At 38.7% G+C, this 11,282-nt stretch overlaps 3 protein-coding genes across 4 annotated transcripts; all 3 read right to left on the bottom strand.

Annotated features, from left to right (window-relative positions):
* Window positions 1-295: 295 nt before the first annotated feature.
* Window positions 296-3,245, bottom strand: LOC137725562 (eukaryotic translation initiation factor 4E-1). Its single transcript, XM_068464288.2, has 5 exons — window positions 2,806-3,245; window positions 1,640-1,805; window positions 1,417-1,542; window positions 771-836; window positions 296-664 (listed from the first exon to the last, which is right to left on the bottom strand). The coding sequence occupies exons 1-5, from the start codon at window positions 3,117-3,119 to the stop codon at window positions 614-616; spliced, it is 723 nt and encodes a 240-aa protein (XP_068320389.2). The 5' UTR covers window positions 3,120-3,245; the 3' UTR covers window positions 296-613.
* Window positions 3,246-3,940: 695 nt separating this feature from the next.
* Window positions 3,941-8,043, bottom strand: LOC137725230 (DNA-binding bromodomain-containing protein). Of its 2 annotated transcripts, none has more exons than XM_068463850.2 (10): window positions 7,779-8,043; window positions 6,361-7,247; window positions 5,953-6,157; window positions 5,803-5,867; window positions 5,651-5,711; window positions 5,481-5,564; window positions 5,256-5,377; window positions 5,056-5,122; window positions 4,507-4,628; window positions 3,941-4,411 (listed from the first exon to the last, which is right to left on the bottom strand). In XM_068463850.2, the coding sequence occupies exons 2-10, from the start codon at window positions 7,111-7,113 to the stop codon at window positions 4,154-4,156; spliced, it is 1,737 nt and encodes a 578-aa protein (XP_068319951.2). In that variant the 5' UTR covers window positions 7,114-7,247; window positions 7,779-8,043; the 3' UTR covers window positions 3,941-4,153. The 2 variants fall into 2 exon arrangements, with proteins under 2 accessions (XP_068319951.2, XP_068319952.2); XM_068463851.2 differs by having other exon boundaries at window positions 5,953-6,109; window positions 7,779-8,019.
* Window positions 8,044-9,005: 962 nt separating this feature from the next.
* On the bottom strand, window positions 9,006-10,389 carry LOC137725292 (large ribosomal subunit protein eL42). The gene is made up of 4 exons (XM_068463929.2): window positions 10,262-10,389; window positions 9,478-9,657; window positions 9,326-9,400; window positions 9,006-9,241 (listed from the first exon to the last, which is right to left on the bottom strand). The coding sequence occupies exons 1-4, from the start codon at window positions 10,262-10,264 to the stop codon at window positions 9,182-9,184; spliced, it is 318 nt and encodes a 105-aa protein (XP_068320030.1). The 5' UTR covers window positions 10,265-10,389; the 3' UTR covers window positions 9,006-9,181.
* Between the last annotated feature and the right edge of the window lie 893 nt (window positions 10,390-11,282).

Raw genomic sequence — 11,282 nt, 5'->3', positions numbered from 1 at the left:
TCAAATTCGCTAGAAGAGCTTGTTCTTTCAAGGACGATTTGCAGTGTCAATCTCCGCCTCATAGGCACGAGAATCGAAACCCAAAACGTCGTCGAACCGACCATCGGAAAGGCCGTTAATGTGTGACGGTAAGGTTTATAGCAACAGAGGCTTCCTGCGATGTTCCCGTCTTACACTTGCAGGTGGTCCTCCAACAATAACAGTATGGAGACTTGGCTGGTCCTCCACTTCTTCGTGGATGTTAGTTACGTGATGGTTGTATGGACTGCGTTCGTTACTTAACAATAAGATCGAGTTAAACGAAATAATTGAAGAGTCTTCAATGCGATTCTGTTTCTTGCGTTTATAGTCTTCCAAGTAACTAGTAGATTCGGATGCAAGCAGAACAGTTTCGTAGGACGTAAACAACTCAACAAACTCAGTCATACAACTCATCCGTTGTAGCACATTCACATCTTAAACCGAAAATACGAAGTCGTCTAAAATCTGTAATTGTAAACGTACGAGGCCCGAAGAGAGCAAACATTAGTCAGAAGTTACTCTGCATGCTAGTATAGAATGCTGTTGCAGTTTGGACAGCATTGAGCGCTACCAAAGAACAACACCATACACATCAGGCTACGTATTTATTCTTGGCAGCTCTCTCCTGTCTCATCGCATCCTCCTGCAAAAACCAGAGCATATAGGGTATTACTTATTTACGAGGCCCCCAACATGACATGAAACTGAATAGAATAACGAATAATATACGTAAGAAATAACATCCTTACATGAAATATGAATCCAATAGTTTCATTGCAATCCAGAAACCCCTTCCATTGTTTCCCAATGCTCAGCTGCAGCAAGAAAGTGGCTATGAGACATCATTGCAACTTTCTTTACCAGAATGCAACTCATAGCTATAAATACAATAAGTGCATGTAATTTGACTGCCATATTCTCAAAGAAAGGGCCTGTTTCCACGCTCGGTGTTTAGAGTAGGCAATAAGTCCGGCTCAACAAGTATAAGTTATGTACAAAATAGATTCCTATAAACCATTTGGCCCTATAGCAGCGAAGTGGCCACCTTCTGGTTTTATAAGAGACCATATATTTGACTAAAGGGGAAAGCAGTTGAATCGCCGAGGGTCTTGACAGATTTAGGGGGAGAAACATAAATTAATCAACTTTACGAATAATTCTTTCTTTCTTCCTTGCAGCCGGGAGGACTATAGCAACACAAACAAAAAAACAAAAAAATCTTATGCTAGAAATAAAAAGGAAATCTTTCCTTCTGCAAAAGCAACAAACCCAAAAATGTGATGCTGTGAAATTCTATCTAATGTAATGATACAAAAGTTTTATAATTTTCAACTTTCATGTATGTAATGTGCCTTCGTGCAATACACAACATACAGGGAGTCAATCAGCAATTACCTGAGCAGCTTCATTTGCTGCATTCTTGGTCCAAAGAGCTATTTTGTCTTGCCTAGTTCTGACATTGACAACTGCTCCACAGATTTCATCTCCATGATCAAACTGTTCTCCTATCATTGCTAGCAACTAGTACCAGAAAATACAACAATTAGAGGCCCACACACGCACACACATATACACATGTCAATTCACCCTCAAATACCACTTTCAGTTTAGACAATACCGTATACAACCAAGGGGTATCAGATTTCCCTTTAGGATAAGTGACAGTCCACTTTCCTCCATTAGCACAAACAGGATCCTCCCACTTTGGCTCAATTTTGTATTTGAAACAATGGAAATCGGTCCCCATATTCAAATTGCTCGGACGACGTATATTGTTGTAAATGCTGAATGCAAAACAAATATTATGAGCAAATTTGAGTCCCTATAAAGAAATAGGAACAGAGGCAGACAGCAAGCGCAACTGCTGGATAATTTGTGCAGTTCCATGCAAGTAATTCTCATTACAAACAGTTTTTTTAGATAACATTTTGGATTTAGGTGTCTTTATGAACAAGAACCAAAGAGTTTGTTATACATACGGTTAATTTGCTCAAATCCCACAACAGAAATACTACCGTGCTTGCTTAAATAACATTACTTGGATCGCAAACATCCACACTGGTACATTTCGAAGCACCCCAAAGATCTAAGGAAACCGCTTCTAGCAATTATTTCAACGCCGTGTGAAATCAACACGTGGATGTAGAAATAGACACATTCAATTCCCTAATCAACTAGGAGTGAACCTGATGAAATATGATTATAAATCCAGATCAGGAGTAATCGGAGAACCTCTAAAATCCCAGTATCACGAAAAAGACTAATTGGACAACAGGAAATCAAGAAACAAATGCGACACCAGATTCAACACAAGATTTTCAAGGCTAACTACTTTACAATCTCACTAATTCTGGCAGCATTCATCGTTGCTAAATCAATCAAGGAGGCTACAGAACAGACACAAGCAACTGAAATCGACACAAACACCCCCAAAACATTTATCTCAAACAGAACCGAGTAACGAATTTACAGAAAACATACGAAAAGAAACGAAAACATTGGGGGCACTAAGAAAATGTAGGAAAACAATAGAAACCAAAATCTCGAACTTTTAACGGCGGGGAAGCAAATCATCACTCTAAATCACCAAGCGGTTCCGTGAGTTCCATAGTTTCCAATTTCTAGGTTTACATCGATACGAAACCAAATCCATTTCCTTTACCAAAAACCGCCAAATTTGTTTATCACAAACTACAGCAAGCACATAACAAACGCGAAAGATTCAGTTATCCTACCAACCAAACAAAACTAAACCCAAAAACAGAGGAAATGAAAGAAATTAACCTCCAGAACTCCTCGACGGTAGAGAAGGTGTAGATCGGGTGGATGGTGCTGCCCCAATCCGCCTGCTTGAGCTTGGCGGACTTGGCGGCGGGGTTATCGAACCAGAAGGTCCAGGAGTGCTCCAGAGGGTGTGACTGCGGCGCTATTCCTTTCGACGGCTTCGAAGAAGCCGAATCTTGATCGCCAACGATCTCTCCTTCTTCGGTCTCGTCGTCGTCCTCCCCCCTCGGCATAGGGTGCGCCTCGGTCTTGGCCTGATCTTCGGAAGCTGAAGTCTTGGGTGCGTCTTCGACCACCATTGTTACGGTTTGCATAGGAGTTTCTTGCGCTCTCTCTTTTCTTTCTCTCGGCGTTTCTTTTCTTGTGCTAAATGTGAAACACTTGCGTTTCGATAATCAGGCAATCTACAGAGCTCAGATTGTAGAAATGGTGGTGGGCTTGGCCCATAAACGCTTACGGTAGTCATTAAAACTGGTATAACTCTTATTTTGGTATATGACACTGAAAATCGATGAAACTGATTTTTAAATTTATCCATCATTAATCATTTTAGTTTTTCCGTAAAATTTTTTTACCAAGGAACAGTTTATTGGACAGACCCACAATTTAACAGAGATTTTTCACAAGAATGACCAAAATGATTTACGATAAACAAACTCATAACAACTTGTATCGATTTTCAATGTCAGAATCAAAGTGAAATATTATGTCAAACTCAGAAATCATTTTAACTAAAAATCCTTAATTATTTTTAGCTTTTAATTATTTTTTAATTTATTCAATTTAAAAATTAAAAATAATCGCATGTATATAAAATATAGGACAAGAATCACTTATTTTCGTATTTATGAACAGGGTTGAGTCAAAAGAGAAATTCTTCTGAGTCAGGACTACCAAACCACTAAAGCCCATCGAGCCGTAAACACATCTAGTGGAGCCGAAGGAAGTGTCTTCGACCGAATGGGCATGCGGTTGGGACTTCCCATATCATCCGGACCTAAGAATTTCTCCAAATGATGAAAAGTAGAATCAAATTCGAACTCATGAATCACTACTCATCGAACCATACATTATAGCATTATACAACTCTGCCTAAGAACATTCCAGGAGAGAGAGAGAGAGAGAGAGAGAGAGCTGATGAAGAACAATATCATTTTCGTTCTTTAAGATAGAGAACTATATATATATATATATATATATATTATACGTGTGTTCAGTCAACATGTCCACTACTGGAAAACTATTTACATCGGTCTCTCTTCCCTCTCAGCAGACTAATATGAAACATCCCGAGTTAGAAAAATAGAGCGCACACAAATAATAGCAGACCGACGGAAACCACCGCGTATCAAACAATCTCTCCTTCCTCCCCATCCCCGTACAGCGTTGATTCATCCTCCTCCTCGTCGTCGTCGTCGTCATCTCCTGAATATTCGGGCTTTAGAAATAAACCTAGCTGCTCCAAAGGAGATTGGGGATGTGACCCCCCGAAAGCCCCAGACCCACGATTAAAGTTGAGAATAGGAGCGGATACGGAGAACCCAGTAAACCTTCCAAGTTCCTCTAGGATCTTCAAGCTTGTCTCAATCTCAACTGTTTGCCTCATCTGGATAAGGGATTTTATTAAAGTCAGACCACAAAGGTGAAAAAAGAGACAACATTCATGCAAGAACCCGTAAAAACTTTAAAACAAAGGTAAACCTTCTCAACTGCCATTCGAGCTTCTTCTCTTTTTCTTTCCCGTTGCTGCTTCAACTCATTCTCAGCCCTCATTCGTGTGGCAGCTTCAGCAGCTCTTATTTCTGCTTCGATCCGTGCTTTCTCTGTAATTAAGGTAAGCTTAAGACCGTCAATTATAGGCAGGTGGCAACAGGATTAACAAGGAGATCTTGGTCAATTATAGGCAGGTGGCAACAGGATTAACAATAATAGAATGTTACTAATTGAGATATTAAATGTTTTCCGCAGAGACAGGCTTAGGAGTAGGTGAAAGAAAGCAATCAATGCAAAAGGCTAAAGTCAGGGGGGTTGTAAACAAACATATCGAAAGCGAGCACTTTCTCATTGCAAGTCACGAGAAAGGGAAAAATACCATTAGGCTAACGTAACATGGTATAACCATTGGCTACAGTCGCATAAAATAAAGAATCTCCCAACCCAAAATGATGAAATACACTAAAGGAAGAAACAAAAGTAGCATCGCTAGAAAATCAAAACTAGATTATTTTCGGCAAAAAACAATTTATTTACCTTCACGATGCTTCCTCTCCAGTCTAGCCCTTTCTTGCTGCATCTTAAGTGGATCACTTTTATCACCCTGGATATAAGGAGGAAACATTGGATAAGCAAACCCAAATGCTAAAAGCTATCAAATAATCACATGAAAATGTTCTAACACAGTATCCAACAAGCTTTACATGATCTTGCTAAAAGTAAAAACTGAAGCTTACATGATCTAGGAGTTTCTGCTGTTGAGCTTTCCAAATAGTGTCTGCAAAGCGACTCTTTAGCATTGCAGCACGAAGAGCCCTTTTTGGTGACAGTTCAACATCAAAAAGAGAAGTGCTCCATCCTGAAAGAAATGAGTAAGACCACCAAATTAGTAAGTCTAAATATGCCAAGCTAAATAGCCAGCGGTCATACTTAAGTTTGGCATTGCTGGTGAATAAACTGACCTTCCCCAGAAGCAGCATCCAATACTGGAGTTGTAAGCTGAGAACTGGAACATATGTTTTCTCCATCCAAAGCACTTAAAGCCCCTTCACATAATTTGCAACATCGTTCTGGATCAGATCACTAAAAATAACTAAGTGGCTAAATATCTTAATATGCTGCGTCATCTCACCATCAGATTCTGGATCTGATTTGCTCGTCTGGGATGTTGACAAGCTTTTTGTTTGACAATCCTATAATTGAATAAAAGCTCCAATTATCACTAAGAAACATAAAAGTCCTCATGAGAAATGTCAACGGTAACAGAAGCATCATCATACATACCAGTCTGGGTACATTAGAATGAGACAAACCATGTTCTCTGCCCATTGACCTTTCAGAAGATTTGTCTGAACCAGAAGAGAGAAATAAATCCATTGTTCAACCATACACTATATTACAGGAAAGTTGCAGCAAATGAAAAGACAATCTAACCATTAAAGGACTTATGGGTTGAGTCACTAGGACGCCTGCATTGACATGCAATGTTGCCACACGAGCCACATTTTAAGCTAACCAGGCTTGATGGCTGCTTTGCATTAATAGAGCCTGAAGCTTGTTTACAGGCACTATCGGTGCTTCTATTTAAGTTCTGTGACAATTTGGGATTAGAATTCTGAGCTGTTTTAGAAAGCTCTGCCTATAAACAAAATATACATACATTACTCAGGTAGAAAAGGAAAATGCTCTTCAACAGCGTCAGCTTTTTAAATAATAGAACAAAAGACAAGCCACCATCTATTAGCTGACAGGCTTAAAACTCCAAATTTTATTTGTTTTTGAAGCAATCCAGTACACATTATTGTAAACATAAAAAATCACAATTTCATGACTATCTCTTACCTCAGCATCAGTTGCACCAACAGGGACTCTGACCTTCTCTTCGCCTGAAATAGGTCTCTTGCTCACCAAACTATTTTGCAAGGGAGGAGAGTTGCCTGGATTCTGTCTAGCACAAGTTACTTTCTTAATTTGCCCACTCGATGGATTCCCTGATTCAACCTTGGAGCTTCCATGACTCAACTTCTCATCTAAAAGACCCCATCTCATCTCAAAAAAACTATTCAGGTTCTCTGCCAGATGATGAAAAGGATTGCCAGGAGGATTATAGAGCATGGCATTAGAAAAAGTCAGCCTGACATCGGCTGCAAACTCTTCAGCGCTGAAGTACAAATCTTTCTGCAGCTTTGATTTTACCGTGCCCAAATCCATGGGATGAGAAATGATGCGAAAGTAATCTGGGATTCTCAGCTTCACAGGATCAACCGGTTCATTGAAAGGCCAGCTTTCCTTTTTGCTCATCAGTGTTTTGAGGATTGTCAAGCATTGCACCTTCACGCTACGATCAATCTTCCTCTTCTTCTCTTTCTGACCCTCAAGATCCCCAGAGGATCCACGTTTCTTAGAACCTGGAAGTGAAGATTTCGCCATTGCGCTGACCTCCCTGATTGAGGTTTGATGCCCATAGTCATGCGAGTGACTCCTAGAATAATTAGTATCAGCTTCCAATTTTTTTCCAGGATCAGCTTCAATTCTTTTGCAGGCAAATTTAATCTTCAGCTTGTTGCTCGACAGCATGGTTTTAGTGGCAATCATCGTAAGGAACTACGTGAACTCTCAAGAAAACCCGAACTTCAAGTTCTTGGACAAATTTGTATGGCCTCCTAATACGTAATAACACTAAGAATACCAGTTCCCTCTCACAATAAAGGCATGAAAATCACCGCTCTCTGCAGAAAATAAGCGACGAATATTTTACGAATGTAACAAGTGCACTAAATAACAGTTAATAGTATACAGTAAAAGTTCAAAGAAAACAGGAACACTTGGTATTTACTATTTAGATAAACCCCTCCACCTTTTCCCATAACTTTCAATTGAAGTCCTCAAACTTATGGAATTAACCAACTATAATCAAGGGTCGTACCAAATTACTAAATAAAAGTAATTTACAGAATTTCAACACAAATTAACCAAGCATCAAACCCAACTCAAATCTGTTGACTTCCGAACTATCCGAGTGCGAAAAATCACGCTGTTGGCATTATAACGAAATTTGACCCCAAATACAACGTAATTACTGAAACCCCAAAAACATAAGACGCCTAAAAACCCCATACAAAATCATCACACCGACCGGAAAAAAAAAACCCCCAAGAAACTAAAAGTAACAAGGAAGAAAACCCAGATCAAAACAACGACTAAAAACGCCAAAACAAAAAATTGGGAAACCAGACGCCAAGGATCGAAGGAGAACTCACCTGAATCGAATCGAAAGTAGAGAGCAAAACAACCGAGATATCGTGCGTTGCGGCGAGAGCGAGAGGGCTGAATAGCCCCCTCGCGGATGTGGGGATAGGATGCGGGACTAGGGCTTTACAGTGAGAGGAGGCGTGAGAAGAAGGAGAAGGGAGGGAGGGAGAGAGTGAGGGGTTAGGGTTTTTCTCGTCTCGCTCGATCTCCCAAATTCCCAATACAGCTAGGATTTTTATTTTTATTTTTTAAATTTTAAATACTCGCAGACTTGGATTGGATGGGAATCATCGGATCTTTATGCGCGATATTTATTAGATTCTCCCTTGCCCTTTTGTGAATTTACCGTTTTGCCCTTTGACTTCCCTTGTTTCTGTTCGAATCAAAGTTTCATTTCTTTTTTTTCTTTTTCTTTTTCTAATTTTACAAGTAATTAATATTTTTACACTAAAAAAATGAGAAGTTGGACAAAATCATATAATAGACAACCTAATTTGGTATTTAATTTGTTCATATTTCCTTGTTAAATTTATTAGCATTCAGTTAAGAAAAGACATTTATCACAAATTGTATCATCTTTTTAATAGAAATAAAATTGATCAACATATGTAGGTCGAGAGCATTTTTGTTCACCGCCACAAATTATAGTGTATGCTCATTATACACCTAATCATCCGTCATGTGTCATTTCATTTAGGTTTGGTTAACTTTTTTTCAAAATTAAAAAAATAACATTTAATATGAAAGTTAACTTGAATTAGATGAACAGACACGTGATAAATAATTAAATGTATAATGAGCATACATCTTAGTTTGTGACGGTGAGCGAAAATGCTCCCGACCCACGTATATTGGTCGGGAAAACAAGAAGGTAGCCGAACCCAAAAACCCCTTTTCATTGGTTGCGTTTCCCGTTGATCAAAAACAAATAGCAAAGCTAAACAACTCTCAAGCTCAAGACCCCACTTATCCCACAAACCCTTCAAAACAAATATTGACTTACATCACACTAGGGAGTACACTGTTGAGTTCCAAACATTTAGCACGACAGGCGAATGTTTCGAGTTTATCTAAATGACGTCACATGATTGATTTGGAACACAACGATCCATGTAAGTCCGTCACATCAATAAAATCTAAAATTCCGAACCAGAAAACCTTCACTGTTAACAAATTAAATTAAAACTGCAGAGCAACTTCTAAATGAATGCAAATTGAAACATAAACAGTAGAAATCAAGGCGAAGGCTGCATTGTTACTCTAATCTCAATCTCAACTGATAGTTAAAATTAGTGTCACAAACGCATCGATGTTCAACGTAAAACTACCAAAAACTTGAAACAATTCATCCATATTTGCTTTGAAGCTTCAACAACATTCGTAACATAACAGTACAGCCAAAGCAATGCATTTAAAACAGAGATGTTCCCTTCCCCTTCTTGTCTCCACCGATTTCAAAGTGCTTGCACCTCTGCAGAAAAAACCAGTGCGCGTTAGATATTATCGATAATCTAAGGTAGACACCAAATGGAGCAATTTGCACCATAACAGTAACCTTGATTGGGTGCTGGGATACATGCTTGCAACCCTGGCATTGGAGCCTCAGCACAATCTTCTTAGTAGTTTTTGCCTGTTTATCAACGTCAAAGTTATCGATGCAACAAATTTGAAATCAAATAACAAGGGATGAATTAAGCTGTCATATACCTTCTTGTGGAAGACTGGTTTTGTCTGTCCACCATAACCAGACTGCTTGCGATCGTAACGACGCTTTCCCTGAGCAGCAAGACTATCCTTGCCCTTCTTGTATTGTGTGACTTTGTGCAGGGTGTGCTTCTTGCACTCCTTGCTCTTGCAGTAGGTCTTCTTCGTCTTGGGAACGTTCACCTGAAAAATTACAACATGGGTTACGATCCATATGCAAACGAATCAAGCCAAAAAGCAAGACAGAAAACGGATTATGAAATCTGATCAAAACCCAGATACAGTAAGTTTCAAACAGATCAAACAAAAAAATGTGTAATCTTTAAACTTCTAAAAGAAATCGAACAGACCATCAGAACAGAAAACGATTTATGCAATCTGACATAGAAGCAAACAAATCAAACAGCAGAGCAAAATTGAAAACGATTCAGCAATCGGATGAAGACCCAGGTACAGTAATAAACAGGAGAAACGAATTACTGACCAAACGGATTTATGCAATCTGACATAGAAGTATGAAGCATAAGAACAAAATTGCAAGACAACAGCAAAGCCCTAAACTATCAACGAAATCAGATTAAACCCATAAACTTCAACCCAAAGATAAATTATTTAATCTTACATAACACGAAATTGCTACAGTCCCTTCGAATCAAATTCACGATTAAATTTATCAGTAATTATTGCATAAACAGATCCAAAACAAAAAACTAAGAGAACCAAGTTGCACGTAATACTGTGGGAGAGAAGAAGAGAGAGAGAGAGAGAGAGAGAGAGTGAGTGATACCATGGCGGATTTGCCGCGGCGTCGATACAGAAACGAGCAGCTGAAGCTTGTTACAAGAACCCTAGAGGGCTTCGGAGCGGTATGCGTTGGATTTTATACTTTGATGGGATGATGGGCTTTTGTTCGGCTACAACTGTTCTTATTTTGGAAACGGGCTGGGCTGCCTTCATTGTTTTATCAAAGTTGGGCTTTTGCAAAACCTGAACCCTAAACCTTTCTACGACATAGGTTTGGATAATTTTTTTAGTTATATTTGTTGGTGTATGATACAAAGGAACGTAAAATTTAGAGGCCTCAGTTTTTGTGTTGTTTTTTTTGTTACATTGGATGGAATCGAACCCAAAGGTTTCGAGTTTTGTTACTTTTTTATAGTTTTTTCTTTTTTTTGATAAAAAAAAATAGACCAGCTGGTGGAAAAGATGTTGCGATAGCTGGGTTTTTAGGAGAATGTACATTTTCCAACACCTCCAATATTTGGCAAAGTACGTGCAAGGATATGTTCACGACTTCGAAGGAAAACCAGAAGTTTATGGCATCTCACGGTTAACGCAGTGGTAGTCGGATGATTTGGATCTTTCAAACTATCTATTCTGATATCATTAGCAGACAGTTGAAACCCCATGCGCCTTAGTCTTCAAAGTCTGAGTGACTTCATAAACAAAACTTTCTGCAAATTTGAGATGCTATTTTGTTTATTTTAATTAGGAGTTTGCTAGTGAACGACTCAGAATATCGTTACATTTCGTGTTGATCTTGTAATGTGTAGTAGTTAAAAGTGTAGTAGTTAAAAGATACCAAGTGTTGAAAATATTTGTGGGTTAATGAATACCCACACAGTAATGTTGAAACTATTGGTGGATTAATGTCCACACAGTAATGTGGACTTGAGAAATGAATGAGAATCGTATTTTCAAAAGGTGTGTACTGTAAATTTTAAGATGTAATTATTACGTTTGTTTGGAGTTGCTTTATAAATAGAGCGTTCTGTGTACTATCAAAATACACTGAAAATAAGAAAAGA

The sequence above is a fragment of the Pyrus communis genome, chromosome 5 (assembly GCF_041283825.1).
Source record: "Pyrus communis isolate YQ-2024b chromosome 5, ASM4128382v1, whole genome shotgun sequence".
In the NCBI taxonomy this organism is placed as follows: Eukaryota; Viridiplantae; Streptophyta; class Magnoliopsida; order Rosales; family Rosaceae; genus Pyrus; species Pyrus communis.
The sequence above is the reverse complement of the archived record's forward strand: the minus strand, read 5'-3'. Positions and strand labels throughout refer to the sequence as shown.